This window comes from Lepidochelys olivacea (assembly GCF_965140295.1).
Source record: "Lepidochelys olivacea isolate rLepOli2 genome assembly, chromosome: 1".
Classification (NCBI taxonomy): Eukaryota; Metazoa; Chordata; order Testudines; family Cheloniidae; genus Lepidochelys; species Lepidochelys olivacea.
This window is the reverse complement of record NC_140411.1, coordinates 239,641,083-239,664,678: the sequence shown is the minus strand read 5'-3', so window position 1 is coordinate 239,664,678 and position 23,596 is coordinate 239,641,083. Positions and strand designations below refer to the sequence as shown.

Sequence of the window (23,596 nt, the reverse complement as noted above, 5' to 3'; positions counted from 1 at the left end):
CAGCTTTTGTTTTTAAAAGAAATTTATTTTTGTAATGGGTTTTCATAAACAAACTTTTACTTTTCTCTATTTGTTGTTTTTTTCTGTCCTATCCCTCATAAACTATGATATTCATAAGAAAAACTGAAGTTATTTTTTTGCACCAACTTTCACCCGTTTTTATTTATTGAAATAAACATTGATAAATTCCCAGGAAATTAAACCAAAACTCAGAAATGAAGGGCCTTACCCATAATATAATCTAATAGCAGTGGATATGGAAAGGGCTCCACCTAGTGACAAAAGGAGTAAAGTGCATGGTAAGTATTGAAAATTTCAGAGTAACAGCCGTGTTAGTCTGTATTTGCAAAAAAAAAAAAAGGAGTACTTGTGGCACCTTAGAGACTAACCAATTTATTTGAGCATAAGCTTTCGTGAGCTACAGCTCACTTCATCGGATGCATACTGTGGAAAGTGTAGAAGATCTTTTTATACACACAAAGCATGAAAAAATACCTCCTCCCACTCCACTATCCTGCTTGTAATAGCTTATCTAAAGTGATCACTCTCCTTACAATGTGTATGATAATCAAGTTGGGCCATAGATAAGCTATTACCAGCAGGAGAGTGGGGTGAGGGGAGGTATTTTTTCATGCTTTGTGTGTATAAAAAGATCTTCTACACTTTCCACAGTATGCATCTGATGAAGTGAGCTGTAGCTCACGAAAGCTTATGCTCAAATAAATTGGTTAGTCTCTAAGGTGCCACAAGTACTCCTTTTCTTTTATTGAAAATTGTACCTGAGACAACATATGAAAGGGACCTTCAGGGACTGAACACTTATATATTACACTGCCCTATGCCTAAATTGAGTCATTGTTTAATTTTTATCAAAACTTCAGGATTCCAATTTTTTTAAATTAAAAATAACATAACTTCCACCCTTCATTTTGATAACACTGATCACTTTTCAGCTATTTTTAAGAAAATTTAATCACTGACTGTATAAAGATACCATTTAATAAAGGAGGCAGATCTGAATTTTCAGTCTCCCACAAGAGCCCTACCATGTACTTTGTAAACTGTGATATGCATCCTGGTGGTCATATGGGTCCAGATACTACAAGATGATGAAAGTTTCCTGACATGAGTGGTTGGTGAAGGGCTGCCTGTATCAGTCAAAACAAGAAATTACTTTGATAATAACTGGAAGAATAATGAACAGTTAACTATGAATTATAAGGCTATGCTACCATTGAGTTTCTGATTTATTCAATCATCAGCATTTGAGATGAGAGCCCCTAATTTTTTTAATTATCCAGTTTTATCTGATATGCTATGCTTAGATTCACAGTCTGCATAAGTAACCTTACTTACCCTACTTTTTCTAATCTTCCCCATGCTGCCTCCATTTTTTCTGTGACTAGCTTAAGTTAGGCCAGGCAGTATTTTGATGGGAGTCCTTCAAGTCCCAGGGAAACCCAGGAAGTGGTTTTAGTCATTAAGGTGCCAATTCAGGAAATCAGTTATCACATGGTTAAATCCCATTTGTCTCAGTATTATTTAGGCATGTGCTCAAAGTACATGTTTTGAATGTTTTCCTGAAGATGTTAGAGGTGCTTTCCTGAATCAGAGCCTAAACAGATAGGACACTTCTCTTTACATCAGTACTAAATCAATGCTACATGAAAAGGCACTGTACTGCTGGGGCTGCCATAGATCAGGTGAGATATAAGGTCTGATCTACACCTAAAATTTAGGTCAAGCTAGCTATGTTGCTCAGGGATGTGAAAAATTCAAGCACCCCTGAAATGCAGTTAAGCCAACCTAAGGCCCAGAGTAGATACTGTCAGGTCAAAGGAAAAATTCATCCATCAACCTAGCTATTGCCTGTTGAGAGGGTTGATTTACTATAGCAATGGAAAAATACCTTTCATTGCTGTAGTACTTGTAGTAGACATACCCTCAAACTGAGGGCCTGGCTAGCTGCGTGGGCATTAAAGATCTTGTGGTGATTTCTGTAAGAATTCTTTCAGTGTTAAATGTGGTGTCCCAACCTAGGATAATTTTATGTCTGCCTAAAATCCCCCTGTATTTTAATACAGTATTGCTCACTTGCTGTTCTAAGCAGCCAGCAGTGTAGCTACGCTGTTAAACAGCTGCTGCATTTCACCCTGATGTAGCTGGTTTCAGGGGTGTATAAAGTTCTTTCCATGTATGGTTTGTATATTACTATCTATTTCTCAGTCATATGAAACACTTCGAAATCTGCTTGGGTGAACAGTATTATATCAACATAAGCTGTACTACCATTGTAGAAGTTTCAGTGGCCATAAATATAAACAACTTCGTGGGATAGACAAAAGTCAGCCAGTTTTTGGAAGCTAGTTTTCCATATCTTAACTATTCTATCTAGGCCTCATTAAAGTAATCCTCGCAGTAATTTAGGAACCATGTAGCTTGAATCCATTTATGCAGTTGTTTGTAACTATTTGGTTTATCTGAAGCCCTTGGTATAAGTGCTTGGAGAGCAGGCTCTTAGCAACAGCCATCATGTTCTTTAATATTTTCATGTTTCTGCAGCATATGGAAACCCCTGACTTACAGAATTAATGATAGGATCTATATAAAATTATGCACCATCAGCTGTGGTTTTTTTTTTTTTATGACCCTATTTTCTTTTTTTGAGACAAGCAGCTACAGGATTTTGTCTGGCCTGGTGAGATTTTAATATAGTCTGAATGTAATAGGCTTGACATCTCAATAGTTTTCATTTGCATTTAATCATGTTTGAGATATTTATGCCTTTCTCTGTCTTAACAGTTTTATATCTCCGCAACTAAAGATCATATTGCTGCTTTGTGCAGAGGGTAAAATGCAGTCCAAGATTAAAGAAAATTAATCAAAGCTGTAGGACCATTAAAGCCGTACGTTCCTGAGCACAGCTTGTCTGTAATGTCATTGGTGCTTGAGCTTTAAGTGTTCCAAGTTTCTTTAAAGTTTCAGCTTTGCTGACCTTGGATTTTCCCCCTCAGTTCATATCAATCTTTTGTGACAGTTACAAAAGTGCTTTTAAAACTAAATTAAAACCTGGCTGTTAATTTAACTTATTTTGTCAAGTCTGGGAACTGTCTATCTTAACAAGTAATGATTAAGCTGCTAAAGAGGCCTGAGTGATGTGTAAGCATTTTTATACCTAAACAAAATAACTGAATATATTTAAATTAAATTGGGATAGTCAAAGTGTAGCCCACAGACCTTAGGCAGCCCACAACACGTAGAACATGGAAGCCTTAATTTTTAATACTGAATTTAAGCCCATGAAGAGCACAGGTGCCAGCACATTTCACTCATCAGAGCAAAAGATGTTTTGTCCTATTTTAAATATAATCAGTTAGATATGACTTCCTCTTTCTAATTAGTTTCCATCTTAAGTCCCTCTCACATTCCCATGAATAAGAGGACTTGTGGCACCTTAGAGACTAACCAATTTATTAGAGCATAAGCTTTCGTGAGCTACAGCTCACTTCCTCAGATGCATATCGTGGAAACTGCAGCAGGCTTTATATATACACAGAGAATATGAAACAATACCTATTCCCACCCCACTGTCCTGCTGGTAATAGCTTATCTAAAGTGATCATCAGGTGGGCCATTTCCAGCACAAATAGCCCAGCTTGATTGTCATGCACATTGTGTAAAGAGTTGTCACTTTGGATGGGCTATCACCAGCAGGAGAGTGAATTTGTGTGGGGGGGTGGAGGGTGAGAAAACCTGGATTTGTGCTGGAAATGGCCCACCTGATGATCACTTTAGATAAGCTATTACCAGCAGGACAGTGGGGTGGGAATAGGTATTGTTTCATATTCTCTGTGTATATATAAAGCCTGCTGCAGTTTCCACGATATGCATCTGAGGAAGTGAGCTGTAGCTCACGAAAGCTTATGCTCTAATAAATTGGTTAGTCTCTAAGGTGCCACAAGTCCTCCTTTTCTTTTTGCGAATACAGACTAACACGGCTGTTACTCTGAAATCTGATTCCCATGAATGTACATTTCAGGGGGGAAGTGCTGTTCTGAGATCCAACACAGTATATTAGCCTACCTTAATTTTTAAGGGGTGTGTGGGAGAGAGAAAAGGAGGGGGCAAATGATAGTGCTGGATAGGAGAAGGTTTAGAGTCCCATTAAGACAGAAAGCAAGCAATAAATATTCCCCAATTCCCAAAACTCTTCCCAAGAAAAGCACCAAACATATAGCCCTTCCTTTCAACACCTTTCCTGTACTCCCTGTGACAGGATTACAGAAAGTGTTTGGGATATTGGATTTTAAAAATCTTGTCACTTTATTTAATAAAATTGTATAAACGGAGTGTTATGCCAGTGAAATATCTCACTTCCCTCTCACTGCAGTTGTCTCTCTAGATCAGTGGTTCTCAATCTATTTACCTTAGTGGACTCCAGATCCAGCTCTCTATGTGCAACGGGGGACACAGCCACTCACTCTGTTACATGTATGGCTCTGAGGACATCACATGGACTGCTGCCATGTGCTGACTAGGACACAAGCAGCCCCTGGATTGAGAATCACTGCTCAGGAGCCTAACAATGGGATAGGAGGACACTGCAAACTTCCTCAGAGAGTCACAGTCAGACTCAAGACCCGCTTAGGTGGGGGATTCATTTCCGTCCTGCCTCAGCTTTTATTGAGACATTTGCAATCTCAATGAAAGCAGTCCCGGGTGTAAGGTGCCACAAGTCCTCCTTTTCTTTCTGCCAACACAGACTAACACGGCTGCTACTCCGAAACCTATATTAAACTAGAGGCCTGGCTCAAAGAGCGAGGAGACAGAAGAGGCTGTGTCTACACTGCAGTTGGGAGCGAGCCTCCCCCTACCGGGGTAGCCGGACCCGCGCTCAGGGGGCGCGAGAGCGAGCGCGCTATAGCAGGGGCGCCCTTGCCGCGCCTCCAGCCAGCTGAGCGCGGACGCCCCGCCCCAGCGCTGGATTTACAACCCCGCGCCCCGACACAGCTCAGCGAGCGCTGAACGCCCCCAGCCCGCGGGGTGGGGGGTGCCCAGGGCAGCAGGCCCAGCTCAATGCCGCGGGGCAACCCGCTCTGGACAAACCCGTCTGTCCTCTACGCCGTGTATTACGGTAACCCCGAGAAGCCTCCACCCCTGAACTCAGCGAAACGTCCCAGCGCCCCCGGGCGCCTGCGCCGGGAAGGGGCAACGACGGTTCAGAACCGCCAGGGAGCCGGCGGCGCGCGCAGAGGATGAATCTGCAGCTGCGGCCAGGGACCCCCTGTGGGAGCGGGACAGAGGCCGAGATCCCCGCTCGTCGTCCCCGCCCCCAGCCGCGTGACCTCACAGCCCCGCCCCCGCGAGACAATGGCCCCTGACGCCTACGGCTCCTCGGACCCCGCCCCGCGGTTGGCAGGGAGGAACTGACGGAACCGCCACTTCGCAAGAGCGAGGGCGCGCGTAACTTCCGCACGGAGGCAAACAAACACTGAGCTCCATTCTCTCCCGCCGCCTCCCTCTGTCAACGTAACTTCCGGCGGCACCCACGGCGCCGGCTCGTCGTCACTTCCTGGGCTGCCGCTTCCGGTTCCTGCCCAGCGCAGCGCGGCCTAGCTCGTGTTCCCGTCCTGTGCTGTCCCGTGTGTGTGCGCTCGTCGCGCGCGCGCGCCTCCCTCTCCCCTTCCCCGCCTGCCGCCACGCGCGCCGCGTTTTTCTCCCGCCCTCCGCCTCCCCCATCGCCATGGCGATGAGACAGACCCCGCTGACGTGCTCCGGGCACACGCGGCCCGTGGTGGACTTGGCCTTCAGCGACATCACCCCCTACGGCTACTTTCTCATCAGCGCCTGCAAGGGTGAGCTCGGGGCGAGGGGGGGGGGGTCCTAGCGCTCTCCTGCCGTGGATGAGGTGGGGGCGGGGGGATCCCTGTCCTGGCGTGGCTCGGCCGCGCTCCGCTCCCAAACCTACCAGCGCTGGGAGAGTCGCGAGGAGGAGAGGCCGGTTTTCTCTGCTCTACTCCCAGGTCTGTGCGCGGCCGCCCTCGCGGTGCCCGAGCCCCGAAGCTGGAGGCTGAGACTCGTCTCCCCCTCCTGGTTCTAGTTGCGCTGTGGACACGGGCAGGCGGTTACCCAAACACACCTTACGTCCTAACCTTAGCGTGGGAGACACAAGCCTGCTGATGCCTTGCCCTGTACCCAGGCTGAGTTCCCCACCTGGGGGATAGAGGCAGCCCCAGGGGTCGGTCTGGGGGGAAGGTAATGGGTGGGATTGTGTCACATTCCGCCCTCAATAAGCATGATCTCAGTCTGACATCTCAGTTTGCACCGCTGTTCCTTATGTAGCTGTAACCCTTATTGCTTGCATGCTTTGGTCACCAGTGAAATACCTGACAGCGCTGATATTTGTGGAAACACCCTTAGGGTGCTAACAAACTGAAAAGAATAGTAAGTTCGCACTTATTTCAGACTGTCTGCATGCTCATTACTCCATTACCTAGCTGAGTTATGTTCAGCTCGCATCTGAACAGTTCTCGTCATACTCCTAAAGGGGTAGAGAATTAAAAATTTTGCTAGTGGATTTTTTTAAATTCTGAAATTAGGCATCACCACCAGGTGAAAATGGCAGTTCTACAAGTTGCTGTGAGCCTAGCCCCCTTCAACCTCTGCACTTTCTAGGTCAGAGGTGGGCAAACTATGACCTGTGGGACTGTCCTGCTTGGCCCCGAGCTCTTGGCTGGGGAGGCTAGCCCCGGCCCCTCCCCTGCTGTCCCACCTACTTGCACCGCCACGGGCAGTGGCTTGCACCTGCCCACCTCCCAGGCTTTCCATTAAGCCTGTCCTGCTGCTCTGAGTGGCAAGGTAAGGGAGAAGGGGGTTGGATAAGGGGCAGGAGATCCCAGGGGGTGGACAGGATGTGGTTGAATGGGGTGGAGGAGGGCAGGCAGGAGACAGGGAGCAGGGGGGGTTGGATAGGAGGTGGGGCCCTGGGGTGGGGGGGACGACAGGGAGCGGGGGGGGTTAGATAGGGGGTGGGGTCCTGGGGTGGGGGGATGACAGGGAGCGGGGGGGGGTTGGATAGGAGGTCGGGTCCTGGGGTGGGGGGGACAACAGGGAGCAGGTGGGGTTGGATAGGGGGTGGGGTCCGGGGGGGCAGTTAGGGATGGGGGTCTCGGGAGGGGGCCGTCGGGACAAGAAGTGGTGGTGGTGGGGTGGATGGGTTGGGGGAGCTTGTCAGGGGCAGGGTGTGGAGAGGGGTCGGGGCAGGGAGCGGGGGTGGGGTCCTGGGGGGACTGTTAGGAGTGGGTCAGGGGTTCTGAGGGGGGTGGGTAGGGGGTGGGGACCAGGCTGTTTCCGGAGGCATGGCCTTCTCTACCCAGCCCTCCATACCGTTTTGCAACCCCGATGTGGCCCTCGGGCGAAAACATTTGCCCACCCCTGTTCTAGGTGGTAGCTCATCATACAGTGAGATGTTTTTCAAATAAATTAACTGGCTCATAATTGCACTAGTATTATAGTACATTAGCAGCACTGAATTGACTTTTCTTCATGCTCATATGCCTTTCCAGCAGGGCTTTCTTCCAAACCTCAAGAAGATGCCACCCTCCCACCAAATACATACACACACATTTTATTCCTCTACATATCCCCTTCTTTGAAAGGCCCTCTTGGACCTTTTACTGAGTCTGGGTTGTATTTGTCTGTCTACAATGCCACTTCTTAATTCTGTTTTATTTTTACAACTGCTCTATGTATCTGAAAAGTAATTTATATATCAGACAATTTTAAAATGAAACTTTTTGTAAGCAGTGTTGGCATCAAAAGCAGGTGCTAATATGTTGAAACTAAAACAAATACAGAACTGTTAACACGGTGACAAAAAATACTAATTAGTAAAAGAACCAGAACATAGAACAAACATATTATTTGTATTGCAGTAGTGTCTAAAGGCCGCAGCCAAAATTGTGGCACCATTTTGTTAGATACACATAGCAAGAGTCAGTCCCTATATGTACAGATACAAAATTAAAGATCCAATTCTAATTAAATTGATAACAAAATATATCGTTTCAAAGGTATGTCACATTCCATTGCCAAAGAGCTCTGGTGTTTTCTTTTTTGTTCCACAGTAGTGTAAATTGAACTGTTTCATTAGAACTATGATTACTGTTAAGTAAAATAAAACTGTTTTGCTTGAAAATTAATCTTTGTTTTTTGCCTAGATGGTAAACCTATGCTACGCCAAGGTGACACGGGGGACTGGATTGGAACATTTCTAGGTCATAAAGGTGCCGTCTGGGGTGCCACTCTGAATAGGGATGCCACTAAAGCAGCGACAGCAGCTGCAGATTTTACAGCGTAAGTACTGGTTAATACTGAAATTTCACTGTGTTGTGCTTTCATCTTGTGATACTATATTTTTCTTAATTGTGGTGTTAAAGGAATTACTGTTTTATGTGTTTGCCCTTTAATAAACCATTAGTTACAGCTGGCTACCTTAAAAGTTTAGAAACTTAGGTTTTTGGTATTTTATGGAAGTACAGTAATGGCAGTTAATCGTCGTCATCAGCTGTCCCTCGATATGAGGATGATGTCTGCTGGAGGGGAAGGAGGAGGAGTCATTGATGAGACTTAAGATGGCTGAGGAGTCCAATCCATGCTCAACAGGTTTTTCCACATATATGACAGGTGGTTGCTTGGAGAGAGCACAGCTGCTGGCTGGGGTGCTGTACACGCTTTCCTTCCTCCTCTGCTGTTCCTCAGCCTCTTGAAGAGAATTGCCTTGCTCAAAACAGGCTGAGGCTTGATGTATAATGCAACACCATTGCGGTCTATTGCCAGCCATCTCTACCCAATTCATGGGCTCAATGACTCAAGATATGCTTTCAGGGTGTCATTGTGGCATTTCCTCTGTCTCGCTGCAAGTTCTGTTACCATGACTAAGTTGAGAAAAGAAGACTTGCTTCAGAAGACAAGTATCAGCCATCCGCACACAATGGCCAGCCCAGTGAAGTTGATTTTTCATAATCTTCGACTCAGCACTGGTGGTGTTAGCTGCAGAGAGAACGCTGGCATTTGGTACAATGATCTTCCCATCTGATATGGAGAATCTTCCTAACTCAGTGCTGGTGGTATCATTCCAAGTGGCTTTGGTATGTCATCCATGTCTCACACACACAAACAAGAGTGGGGATGACTACTGCCTTGTAGACCAGGATCTTAGTTTTCATCTGCAGATCTCTGCCAATAAAGACACGATGAAGCAACTTTCCAAAGGATGCCATGGCACAACAGATCCTCTGTTCAAACTCCACATTGAGATTAGCTGTCTGGGAGAGGTGGCTACCAAGGTAAGGGAAATAGTCACCATGTTCCAGGAGTTCACCACCAATGACAATTTGTGGGAGAAGGGGGCAACTTGTGCTGGGGCAGGTTGGTGGAGCTACCTTAGTTTTCTCAATGTGGAGGAAAAGTCACAGGTGCCCAAGAAAAAGTTTAGAGTGGATTACAAGTTAGCCTTGGTGTGCATGAGGATAGCATTGTCATCAGCATACTGAAGATCAGTAGTAATGATCCTGCTGACCTTAGTTTTAGAATGAAGATGCCGCAAGTTGAAGAGCTGGCCGTCTATGCAATGCAATAATTCCAGTTCCAGAAAAAGGCAGTCATAAAGAAGAATAAAGATCATGGCAAGATAGATGGAAAAAGGGTTTGGGGCAGTAACAAAGCCCTTCTTAACACCAGTATAGATTATGAATGGGTCTGTCTCCAGCCCAATAGAGAGGACGGTGGCGGTCATACCATTATGAAGTAGCCTGAGAATGTGAATGAACTTCAATGGACAACTGAACCTAGATAGCACCTTCCATAATGCTCCAAGATTGATGGAATCAGAGGCCTTAGTTAGGTCAGTAAATGCCATAAACGATTGCTGGTGGCTTTCTCTACGCTTTTTTTGGAACTGTTGTGCTACACAAATCATATTGGTGGTGCCCTGAGAGAGTCTGAAACTACATTGGGATTCCAAAAGGACGTCTTTGGTAAGAGGGAGGAAATGATTCAAAAGGATGCAAGCAAGGGTCTTCCCGGCAATGGAGAAGAGGTCAGTGCCTCGGTAATTCCTTCACATTGACTTGTCCCCTTTCTTAAAAATGGTCACAATAGTAGCATTCTTTAGGTCGGGTGGAATTTTCCTCATTAACTCAAATTCTAACACAAAGTTGATGAAGTTTTCACTTGAGTGCTATTCCATCAATTTTGAAGACCTTCACAGGGACGCTGTCTGGGCCTGGCGCCTTGTTGTGTCTAGTCCGAGTAACGGCATGCCAGACTTCCTCAGAAGATGGGGAGGGGGTGTCTGCAAGCATTTCTGTTACTGAATACTGAGAAATGGACTTGATGGTGGCAGCTGAGACTTCAGATTTACAGTTCAATAGAGTTTCGAAATGCTCCTTCCAACATTGTCCTTAAGGAGGGTGGAGCTGTTCTGAGATTTGCTTGAAAAAAGTTGCTCATATCATGTTGATCAGCAAAACTCTGGATCTCCCTGGCATTTGCCTGTTGTCACTGATTCTTGATGTGTCGCAGCCTCCTTTGAACTGCAGTTTTAAGCCTATATTAAGTTTCTCATTTTTGCAGGTTCTTTTTGCCAAGTGCAAAATGGTGGTCTCTACACTTTTCTTCTGATAAATAAGTGCTAAGATTTCCTTGTTCTTATTAAACTAATTCTGATGGCGGTGAGTGGCATATGCAATCTGTTCAGCACGTTGTGAATAATGGTCTTGAACTCCTCCCAGTGTGTTTGGGTATCATTGATGGGCAGGTAGGTTAGAGAGTTTCTCATGAGGCATTGCTGACGAGTCTTACAACTAGTGTGATTTTGATGCTAAATCTCTTCTGCATTCCTTTTGGTTGTTTTCAGCATTGTGGTGTAAGCCGCATGTTCATAATTGATCTGTCCAGCAGTCATCCATACCTCACGGCTCGTGTAATATAGACATCAGTATGATCACAGGACCTGATGATGACGTAGTAAAAAAGATGCCAGTGCCTGAAATGTGGGTGTTTACAAGTGGTCTTATATTTGTGCCTCTGTCTAAAGATGGTATTTGTGATAAGCAAATCATGCTTCACATATTTGCTGAGGAGGAGAATGCCATTAGAGTAGATTTTCCCCACCCCCTTCTTTCCCAGTGGTGATTCTCCAGAGTTCGGAATGTCAACCAACTCTTGCATTGAAGTCATCCCTGAGGATGAGCTTGTCTTCCTTGGCTGTGTCAGTCAGGACTGCATCAAGAGCACAGTAAAACTTCTACTTGTTGACTTCATCAAGTGTGGGAGCATATGCACTGATGACCATGGCATACTGGATGTTACTAAGCTTAAAATGAAGAGTCTTCAGACATTCGTTAATACTCATAGAGAGTTTTAAAAAAAAAATCACTAGCAATCTTGTTTTTGGTGGTAAAACTAACCCCATGAATACGCACCTCTTCAGCTGAGTTTCCTTTCCAAAAAAAGGTATAGCCAACTCCATCTTCTTTCAGTTGGCCTTCATTGGCCAGACAGCTCTCATTTAGGGCAGCAATTTCAATGTCATATTTTGCAAATTCTCTAGCTGTTATGGCACTTCTTTCAGGACAGTCACTGTTCGGGGAATCCATGAGAGGGTGCGAACATTCCAAGGGCGAACTTCGTTACTTTGCATCATATGTTCTGACTGTAGGTAGAGTGATCCAGCCGGGGGAAGGGGTTGGGAGAGCCTATGTTTAGGGCACCTTTCCTAGTCCATTCCCCATTTGTGGTGAGCAGAAGGAATCCTGAAAAGGACTGCTCAGTAGTGGCCGCAGCTGTCTAATTGTGCTTCTGTCTCACAAGTCCAAGCGCAAGACGACCAACACACGGCTGCCGCTTGCATGCAGATTTTTGACTAGGAACTCCCAGAGATCACTGCTCGTCTCCACCACGACTCATCCATTTAGCGTTGTAGGACTTGGTTAGTGGGAGATGTTAACAACCTGGGCAGGGCAGAGGTGTGTGAAATCTTTTAACGTGGGTGAGCCAGTGCACAGGTGGCAACCTCACAAAACTTTACAGGAAAGAGCCCTGGAGCCAGGGGCAGGGAAGTTCAGGACAACCAAAGGTCTCGGTCCTGCTGCAGCCCTCACCCACCTTCACAGCTGCAGAGAACTGACAGGTCCTTGAAATACAGCCGTTCTGCATGCTTTGTCTGGAACCTCCCCTCAGAACTGTTCGCCAAGGGTGGCCACCCAACTTCGGATGACATAGTTCTGAGGGTCATTGGGACACACAAGCCTCTCCACCACAACAGGGTAACGATCCAAAGAGCGGAATGGCAGTTAATACTGTCAAGTTGGATAACTCCTATTTTATGGATGAACAGACTGATAAATAGCATAGTGGCCTACACAGACCATTCAGATATCCTTCATAATCCTTAGTTATGTTGCAATTATGTGGGATACCAGAGTTAATGATTTTGTTCCACCACTGCTAATTCCCTACTTTTTAACACTCCGTTTTTCCATTGCTCATGGGTCAGGTAGTAACCCATACAACTTTCCCACCAAGATTCTGTATAGAAGCACGTAACTCAAAGTACCTCCTGTTAAGTGAAATTGATGAATATTAGATACTATTGAGCCTCAGACTTACAAAGGCTTAAGCACAAGCACTGTGAGCGATCACCTTGATGTCACTGGGGATACTCGCAGTGTGGAAAGTTAAGTATGTACGCAAGTCTTTGTGAAAATCTGAATTCCACACATGAGCTCTTAGTCTATGTAGATCTAAGTAGGAATACTGTACCAAGGTGCCTCTAAAGCTACAAGTGCTGTTAATCCTGAACTGTTCGAGAGAGAAGAGAGGTAGGAGCAATGGGCTGGTAGTACAAAAAAGAATTAAGGAAATGGCTTTTAGGGGGGAAAAAAAAGTATTCTCACAAACTAATCATTTCCAGTTTTGGGTTTTAACTATCTGAGAGACTCACCTTTATCCAGAATGGTGATCCCTATTGTGCAGTAATTATCAGAACATAGTAATTAAAAGGATCTGTTGTGTTAGAAATAATGCTAGTTATCAGGGAAATGTCCCTGTAACCGGAACAGCCAAATTAGCTTGTAATAAAGTCAGTAGTGGCTAATGAAACCACACTTGTACTTTCTTGTCTTTCAGCAAAGTATGGGATGCTGTTTCAGGGGATGAACTGATCACACTGGCTCATAAGCATATTGTCAAAAGTGTGGATTTTACTGAGGTATGAAAAATCTTTGTCTTATTTGTCAGGGAGTCAAACAATTGGATGTAACTGCTGCCCTTGTTTTCATGTGCTTTATGCTTTGTCAGGGAGATGTTCAGGTCAACTTTTCATTTCTAAGGGATGAATGTAAATGTAATAGGTGTTTTAGCGGGTTACTAGAAAAGTGCTATTGTAATATTCATTATAAAAGTAATATTTTAGTTTTAATAGAAGAGTGACTTGCCATGATTTCTAACTATTTCAGGACAGCAATTACCTGTTGACAGGTGGACAAGATAAATTGTTGCGTATTTATGACTTGAGCAAGCCAGAAGCAGGTTAGTTTGCTTTTCTTATCCTACTTACTCATTCATTTTGTAGAGTTGCACACAATTCAGTTGACTGTTCCTTTGAAAATATTCAAATCTGTTCTGTTTCATGAATTATACTTAGAGTTCTTAATGGTTGGTGTTGATAGGATTTGAGATATAAATTAGTGTTGTACGATGTGCTGAAAATCACAAAAAGCATCTTTCAGGTTGCATTACATCTTATTTATTTTACTGTCAACACTAGCTTGATTTGAAGTTTTCTGTTTTTAAAGTGAGTTAAAGCATTTAAAAATGTGCAATAATTTAAACTGTTTGATATATCTCATCAGTATGAAGCATGGGTTCATGCACACAAGGTACTTGCCTCTGTGTGTTTGCTGGGCTCTGTGTGCTTGCATCTTGCATTTACCTGCAGGGACATGTAAACTTGTTTAACACCAGCTACTTATGTAATGTTCACAGTATTTCTAGATTGGGGGCTTGTCTAAACAATAAAGTTGCACTGGTTTAATTTAAATGGATTTTTAAACAGGATTAGTTTGAACCTGTACAAAATCCTGTGTGGACTCTCATTTTGGTTTGAGTGGCTCATTTCAGTTTAGCTTATACCTATTCCTTATTTACTTGGTCTCAACTGAGACTCAACTGAAGTAAGAGAGTTTGCATTAATTTAACAAAGTAGGTTTAAATTCATACATGAAGTTAAATTGGTGCAACTTTTTCGTGTAGACAAGCACTAAGAAGCAGGTATCAATTTGGCCTGTGTCATTCACTTCTGGAATTACTTCAGGTAAAAAATTAAAATACAACTCAAGCAACTTGACAGCATTGTCATCCTGATGCCATTTACTGATTTATGGCAACTGGTGATTATAGTGACTTATAAACCAGGTGAAATGGTTTGTTGTTTGATTTAAGTTGTAAGATTTTTTTAATCTCCCTGTTATTTCATCTTCTAAGTTGTTTGCTTTAATCTTAAGAACCTCAGGTGGTCAGTGGACATACTTCAGGTATTAAAAAGGCTTTATGGAGCAGTGATGACAAACAGATCCTTTCAGCTGATGATAAAACTGTCCGGTAAGAAACACTAACTTAACTTTTTCTTTTTTTTTTTTTAAAATGGACTCTCTCCATATAATTGTATTTGGGTACAGTTGGCTTTTGGGTTTATAATATCAAAAACATAGTTATATTTAGAACTCGGATTCATTTATTTCTGTAATTTAAGTATATACACTTCAATAGTCAGTGTCTGATTTGTGGTATGTGAGATTCCTAATTATTATATACCAGGTCAATATAAGACCACCCCATCTTTCTTAATGTCGTAATCTCTAAGGGTATATATCTGAGATAAGAATTGTTAATCATGTGATCTTATCAAATATACTTTCTGTCACTAAACCCCAATATACCAGTTGATTGATTTCATATTGCTAAGTCACTGCCATCTGTTTTTTTTCATGACAAAAACCCCAGAGAGGATGAATTCATAACTGGGATGAGTCCTGTCACTGAGGCATTGGGAGGGAACTCTTATTGCCTGTGAAGAGATAGTGGCAAACAAATGTAACATGTCCATCATAGTCAAGCTTGAAAAATGTACGAGGCATTCACTAGTCAGAGGCTGATATAAAAGATGGGGAAGAGTTCTGCTGTCTGGAGGCAGTGCTCTGGTGACAAGCTCAGTCCTCTTCCCCACTCTGCCACACTACTGAGAAAGGGGAGGGCGCTGGGATTCTACTCCAATCACTGCATCTTTGGCTCAAGTCTGACTGGTAGGTGTCTGATAAACTTGAAGTCCCCACAGCCCCTCTGACTGGAAGGAAGAGCATTCTTTTTGGTTTTTTTCCCCATAGCCTAGAACCTCCTGACCAAGCGTGGAGGAATCTATACTATGTCTGCTGGTGTGACCAGGGTGTTATCTCCTCTCCCCCATTCCCTAGACTTCTGTCTGATGTCATGTTGAGTGCAGATTAGTAGAGAGGTCTGTGGCATGGGGTGGGGTCAACTCTGCCATTCAGTCCCTTCTCCTCAGTCTCCATTTTAGCTCCATCAGCAACTGATGGGTTCACAGTTGTTCACAGGGCTTGAAATAATAGTAATTAAAACTGGAAATATCCTGATTAGTTTTCACTCTGCCAAAGCTTAGCTGAGGCCCTAGAGCTGACCGTTTGCAGTCATAGGAAGACAGAATTGCATATGGTGTTTTATATTTAGACTGTTAGTACAGCTACATCTTGCTGTAAGTGGAACCTGAGATACTGTATATGTATTAGCATTGGTCCCCCCTGCACCCTCACCAGAAAAAGCTTCCTGCTTACCAGTGGGGTTTTGACGTCTTGATCATAAGTGTTGTCACTAGGAAGCTGGATTGCTCAGGGCACTGGTGGTTGTGTACAGAGCTCATCATCCCTGGGTGACTGACTGAAACACCAGACCAGTTTAACAGTGTAAATATCACTTAGTGTTGCTGTGGCAGAACCATTGCTGCATTCTGCTCCAGAGGTAGCTGTACTTTAAGAGCATGTTGTGGCCAGTGATTAAGATAAGCATACCATTAACAATCTAGAATGACTAGAACCAACTTTGGAGTTTTTGTTTAGGTAGCATTTGTAAACCAAAGCCTAGCATTGATGTGAATGAAAGTAATTTGGTTTACTCAAGTAATTTTAAGTGTCTCTTTTTTCAACAGCCTCTGGGACCGGAATACCATGACTGAAGTAAAAGCAATAAATGTTGCAATGTCTGTAAGCAGCATGGAGTATGTTCCTGAGGGGGAGATACTGGTGATAACCTATGGGAGGACTATTGCTTTTCATAGTGCAGAGACGTAAGTTTCAAACTTGAAATCTTCAGAAGTATAAAGAGGACTAGAGGGCATATGGGAGAGGTGACAGGTGACACTGAGCCAGTATGGTTGTGGGAAAAGGATCTTGATCTGCCACGCTAATGAAACCAACATTTTCCCTTCTATTCCTTTCTTCTGCCCTTGTTTTCCCCAAAATAAAGGAGCATAGACCCTCATCTTTAGTTTAACTTCAAAAAATCTAGCTGAAATAGTACTTGAAAATCATTAGCAGCTAACAGTTGTTTGCAGGTCTCTATCCAGTTCTTATTGCACAAAGGACGTATCACTAAACCACCTCAGTTTGTAGTGATTCGCATCTTTGTTCGGAATGGTGGAGAGGCAAAGGTCTGACTGAGGTTGGGGACTGAACTACTCAATCAGCCCTAGAATCATACTTACTAGCACACACATCTAAACTAATGGACATATAAATTTGCCATAGCTATACATGGATATAGTACTTATATTATATGCTCTTGTTGAGAATTAGTATTTGTATTGGCCTCTCTATATAATACTTCAATCAGGATCAGGGCCCAGTTGTGGACAAACTCCCTGCAGAGCTTACAGTTTAAAAAGCCTTTTTGTTAAAGGACAACTTTCCAACAAATTACTCATTAGCTCACTGTTAAGACTCTCTTGTACTAGTGAATAGGTAACAAGGTACCAGAGTCCAAGAGTTTACAGTATAAAATTAGACACAACAATTTGAAGACAAGGAAAAAGAAGAGATTAAGGAAAGAACAAGGGCAGACAAGAATATGACGACTGTTTGGCTATGCCTGTATCATCAGGCAGCAAATATTTTTCCACGTATAATTTATACAATAAATCTAATTTTGGTTTAATATGTCCACTACAGCCTCAGATTTTTACTTTTAAGTACAACACAAGAAGCACATGCAAGAGAATTGTGACAATGCATAAAATAAGTGAGGCATTGGTCACAAAATATTAAGGTGTAATAGCTTGTCTTTAGCTTAGTGAAATGTAAATTTACCATTTTAAGATTTATACTGGAAACAGCATTTTTAAGAAAGCTGTGATCTGTAGGAACAGCATCACATTTTCCTAGAATGACAGGCTTAAAGTGCTGTTTTTAAAGTGTGTTTTTTTTAAAAACATATATAGTATTAACAAAACTTTTTCCCTAGTCTGGAGCAGATTAAATCGTTTGACGCTCCTGCTACAGTCAACTCTGCATCCCTTCACCCTGAGAAAGAATTTCTTGTTGCAGGTGGTGAAGACTTTAAACTTTATAAATATGACTATAATACAGGAGAAGAGCTAGGTAAGTTTTCCAGTTTTCAGGTGGTAAAGATTATAATTATATTTCACAGTATCTTGTGATAACTTGTACTCGGTTTAAATTTGAAAGTTTATTTATCATGCGTATGATTTCAGAACACATTTGTTACGTATTTAAAGGCATGCTGTTAACTTTAACTTGTCTAAAAAATATAGCCTGCAGCCTCCTGCACCAACAAACCTAACACAACACTTTCAGAGCAGCTTGGATTAAGCAGGCATCCACTCCAATAGAAATCCCTGAGACACATTCAGTGTTGATGTATTGTAAATGGTAGTGTAAATTGCATATGGGGTGTAAAGTAGTGTGGCATTCACTGGTTGCACAAAAAATAAGTAACTTAAACATTTCATTTGTTTGTATGGACAATGCACATGTTTGTTTCTCCCTTTTCTTTGTCTGTTGTTTTTCCAGCCAAATGAATTTAGCAAAATTCTTGTTTTAGAAGCACACAAGAGAATCTTACCAATTCAAGTCCCATACTAGTTTAGAATAATGGATATAGTCAGGAGGATGGATGTAAGAGCCTGATGTGCACTTGTGATACCAATGTCATCTTTGTTGGCATGCTTGCTTTATACAAGAAGGGGAAATGGTTATTTCCCTGGAACAGGCTAGCAATTGGTTATTAACTTGTCAGTTTTTAATAGGCACCAAAATTCAAGTTCACCGGGTAGCTTGTACTCCTTGGTCTGAGAAGATACACGTGCAACCTTTTGAGAAACTGCTGTATTTAAAAAAACAAAACAAAAACTTCCCTCTTCCTTCCCCTCCCCTCTTCACCAGTAATTTATTAGTTCTATTTATTTGTTGGCTAATGTGAAATTTAACACTGTGTTGAAACTATTTCTTATAGAATCTTACAAAGGACACTTTGGTCCCATTCACTGTGTGAGATTTAGCCCTGATGGAGAGTTGTATGCTAGTGGCTCTGAGGATGGAACGTTAAGACTGTGGCAGACGACAGTAGGGAAAACATATGGTCTTTGGAAATGTGTAGTTCCGGGTAAGAATTTTGTGTGTGTGTTTGGTAAAACTCAGTTGCATCGTAACTTGTCAAAATCTTATACAACTAGTTGCCGGTTAAAACTCAGACCTGCCAGAGTAACTTCTTTCCTTTAACAATCTCTATATCAGATCCGTTCAGTTTAATTACATAAATACTCGCTGTTTCTTTTTGCAGCTACAAAATTAACCTTTTAACACTTTCTCAGGGAATATTCTAAGCAAAATAGTCTCATGTAGAGTTTTTTCTTTTGTGTTCTAGAAACGTAAAATAAGACTCAAACAACACATGTGAAACACTGTATTTTTTTCAGTAATTTAAGCAAGGGCAAGACAGTAGAAACAAGTGTGCAAGTAGAGAAGCAAAGAGAGGTATTATAAAATTGAGGGCATTTTAAAAAAAAATTTGATTAAAACCAACAATAAAATGCCTAGCCACATGCAGAACACCTCTCCAGTAATGGGAACTGTTTGCCAACCCTCCCGCCCCCGTCACCACTAGACAAAGTTTTAAAAGAAACTATTTTTTGTCACTTAAAAATAACAATGAGGATTTTCTGTCGGGGTCTGAGGTGAATAGGGTTTAGAATTAGAAGAAATGTTTTTGTTTTTCACAGAAGAGGAAGGTGGAGAGCTGGCAAAAGCAAGGGTCAGCCTTCCAGGAACTGCAGAAGAGGAGCTAGGTAATGTATTGATAACTATATACTTCAGATACACCTAACAGTGTCAGAACTAATCCAAAGGGTTTAATCTGCATAAAATTTCCTTTAGAATTTGTGGGTACTGTGTCAGCGCTCTACTGATACTTTTCAAAGTTCACAACTAGTTTCCTGAAAATATGTGCAAATAAACTAATGAGAAAAATATAGACCAGCGAGTAGAACTGTGTGTAATCTTGCAAACTGTTTTAAAGGGATATGGTGAAACATTTGTGAAAAGTTTAATTTAAAGATGGATTCAGGTCCTGCTATGGTGGTGGTGTTTTATTTTCTGTATCTAAGGTGAAGTTTGAAAATAATTTTGCTATTTTAACCACAGAAGACCTTACTTCTGAAAATTCAGATTCCATCTACAGCTCAACTCCTGAAGTTAAGGCTTGACCATCACAGCTCTTATGCAACAAATGGACATAGAGACTAAATCAAGCAAACGGTGATCAACAGCAGCCTTCCAGAGTACGCCCTCTACATAAGGCAAAGATGGGCAGTAATTGATGAGAATGCGTTGGAACTGGCTAGGTGGTATCCATAAGAGAACTGAGTATCGAAAAAGACAAGTAGTAGAGTTTTGCTATATTTTAGTGCACCTGCCTACTGTCTTTTTAAATGAAGTGTGCAAGCCAAGATCCAGTCTCTCCAATTTCAATTAAACTTATTGTAGTGTGTTTTCTTTATTGTGGAGAAAAAATGTAATGGCTTTTACCAGTGTTTTTTCTGAAAGTTGGAAGATGTGGCTTTAGTTGTAAAGACGGGATTATGTGCTCAAGTATTTGGTTCGTTTTTTCTGTTTCATTGTACACCGCTTCTGAACATCTAACCATTTTCAGTTGTGTAAATAAAATGCCTTGACAATAGACTCATATTTTATTGTTAACATTGGGTTCATGGAATAGAAAAGCAATTGTTATTGCTCAGTTCTTACTAGTATTCATTTTTTAGTATTCTGCAAAGAGGAAAAGGAACAAGAGCATTTTTTCATATTAAAGTCTCTGGAATAGTGGGTGACAGGTACCCTGCTTCACAAGTCTTGTATCTTTTATTCTTTAAATTTCGTTAAAATCTCTAAAAGATCAATTTTTGAAACACCTGAAGTATATACAGCAAAAATATTTTGGTTGTACATCAGAATTGTTTCAGAAGCTGACCATATTCCTCTACAGTGGATTTGTACAGAACATGCTTTTAGTCATCCAAGCTGGCTTACAAAATAGGTTTCTCTTTTCCTTCAGTATAAACCGTATTTTTCTTCATTAAAGCCATATTATTGCCATACTTAAATTTGTAATGTCACTTAATATTGTATAACTTTTCATTTGTGTAGTGCATGTTGCAGCAGCCTGATAGCCATAACTTTCTTCCTTTCTGAGAGGTAATAAAGGCATCATTTATCAAATAATGTGGCTTCAGGAGAAATAGCTTTTGACAAAATACTATCTTCTTGCTGTTATAGTCTGCCAAATAAATTCTAAGTGAACCAAAATGTGAATTTCATGGCATGGGAATGAGGATTTTAAAATGTTTTCTGTACTTCTGGTATTCAGACCTTGCAGTCCTTAAAATACCAGAATGGCTCTTTCCAAAGAAATATTGATATTGTAGCTTTATCATACTTGTTAAAATTTAAAGGAAATTTAAAAAGCGAACTCTGTGAGTGCAGTTAAGAGTTCAAGTGGATTTATAAAAGTTAAAATAAGTCAAACATAGTATGACTCCTTGTTTTGTCTTTCCATATTTTAAAGTAGTAGTAACTGTCAAATATAATTTATAGTAAAACTATCTGACCCTACTTTAACATAGGTGTTACAAAAGTAAGTAATACTTCATTCCAGTGGAGGGCTGGAAATAGACAATGCCAAGATCTTAAATGAGTAGTCCAAAATTAGACTCCTAAATCCATATTTAAGCATCTGCCTAATTTTCAGAACAGTTGAGCATCCGGTAGTTCATTGGAAGCTACTTAAGTGTTCACCTTTTTTCAAAAATCAGGCAACGGCCTGGTGGCTTCCTCTAGCTTTAGTTGGAGCTATTGTGTTCTCAACATTTCTGAAAAAATCAGATACATGTCTTTGAAAAGCTAAATTCCAACTAACTATCACATCTTGAAGTTGGTGTTGAAAAGTACAGAGTTGCTTTTTAATCCAGTTTTTAAATTGGTCTTTTCCTAATAGTATTTTAAGCTATCTGAAGTCTATATGCTGTATCAAAATCTTGTAGCCCTGACCCCTGCTCTCTTGCAGTGGCCTACTGAAGTGAGATTTTGCAGTGTCTGGTGCTGGAATGAAGGAGAGGGGCCAAAACAGCTGACTTAAATAAAAAGGTTGTGGATGTAGGACCCTATTCTTACAAACTTTGAAAAATGTGTGCATAGGGCAGTTAAATAAGATTTAACAAATTTTAACTGTGACATTCCCCTCTGGTGTTACCTGGACCAGTGATTTGCTAGGTCACTCCAATCCTTCACTCTGGGAGCCAGCCTGCTCTGCTGTGAGAACCCCCACTCCTGGGCTGTTCATGCACAGCCTCTGGCATGTAAGCTGCTCCTTGGATTATGCAACCGAATGACACTAGCCAATATCTCCAGTCCTAGACACAACCCTAGGAACCTTCATCTTGCAGTATCCAGTTATGCCTGCTGGATGCTGCAAGCTTATGTGAGTTCATCAATTTAACAAAGAAATTGATATGTACCAAGCTTGTTATCCCAAGGGAGGTCTGTGACGCACTTTAAACCAAACACACTGCTTTAGGTAGAATAAACAGACTTAAAAGCTATCTTTCATAGTTAATAAGTGATTGTAAGTCAAATGAAATAAAAGCAAAATGCATTCTAAGCTGCTCTTAACATTTTCAATGCCCGTACAAACTTCGATGCTTCTCACCACGGGTAGGCTAGCTGGCTCCCCTTTCATCAGTGCTTCAGTCACTTAGTGTGGCGGCTGTAGATGTAAGTGGAAGAGAGAGAGAGCCTGGCAAACTTACCTTCCTTTTATCATGTTCTTTCTTCCCTCTTGGCATTGCGCCCTTCCCCCCCCCCCCAAGTCAGGTGAGCATTACCTCAGCGCAGTCCCAAACTGGCCAAAGGAAGGGGGGGGTGACTCACTAGAGTCTAACACACCCTTGTGTTGCTGCTTAGGCCAGCGTCCTTTGTTCCTGTGAGGCGGGGCTGGGTTTGTCCCATATCTGCTCTGATGAGGAGTGAACTACCTCTCTGCTCTTGGAGAGTTTTTGCTTTGGCTTATTTTAAGCCATGATGATACACAGTCATTTTACAAGGCTGAATATGGGGGTGCAAGGTGTTCCCCTGAGGTACAGAACATCACATACACAAACTGAAAATAGATTATATCAGGAAGGGAAACACAATTAGCTATGATTTATTATGAGGAAGAGAAAGTATCATGTTGCTGAAGCTAGATTTTTTTTTGCAGGCTCTTTATACTGAAGACTAGAGTCTGGAGAATTCCAGGAGCTGGGATAGCTGTGAGTGATGGCTTATTTCAGGCTGTAAATAAAAAACACCTTTCATCAGCCGTGAAAAGAAAGGCCACACACAGGGCCAGCTTCAGGCATCAGCGAAGGAAGCAGGTGCGGCCAACAGAAAGGGGTGCCATTCTGTCCATGATTGGGACGGCACATCCACATCTTTGGTGGCAATTCGGCGGCGGGCCCCTCTCTCCCTCTTCGGTGGCAGGTCCTGCTTTTTTTTTTTTTCGTCTTTGCTACGGGGTGGGGGGGGGAGGGAGGGGGCAAAAAAGCTGGAGCCGGCCCTGGCCACACTACTATTTTTATGTGAAAAAATTTCATGTTATAGCTCTAGTGCAGTGGTTTCCAAACTGGGGTTTGTGAACCCTTGAGGGTTCACAAAATGTTACAGGGGGTTCTCGGGGAAAAAAATCCCTGATGGTGGACAGAGTTGTCCCTAGGGTCCCCGTGCAGCACAGGGCCAGCAGCCTGGAGCCCCTGGACTTCCGAGAGCTAAGCAGATCAAAGCAAGCATATCTGTCGCACTGAGATTTAAACTTCGACTCATTTTAAGAAATGGCAAGGGAGGTGGATATATTCTGCAGTTTTTAAAATTAAATAGGCAGCTAGTATTGTTTTTAAAATTATGAAGAACAAGTTTAA

The 23,596-nt window shown here is 42.3% G+C and overlaps 1 protein-coding gene across 1 annotated transcript; it reads left to right on the top strand.

Moving 5' to 3' along the window:
- Positions 1–5,542: 5,542 nt before the first annotated feature.
- On the top strand, positions 5,543–20,328 carry STRAP (serine/threonine kinase receptor associated protein). Its single transcript, XM_084621074.1, has 10 exons — positions 5,543–5,855; positions 8,220–8,355; positions 13,192–13,273; positions 13,521–13,593; positions 14,568–14,664; positions 16,283–16,420; positions 17,593–17,729; positions 18,604–18,753; positions 19,370–19,435; positions 19,791–20,328. The coding sequence occupies exons 1-10, from the start codon at positions 5,744–5,746 to the stop codon at positions 19,850–19,852; spliced, it is 1,053 nt and encodes a 350-aa protein (XP_084477200.1). The 5' UTR covers positions 5,543–5,743; the 3' UTR covers positions 19,853–20,328.
- Positions 20,329–23,596: the final 3,268 nt, after the last annotated feature.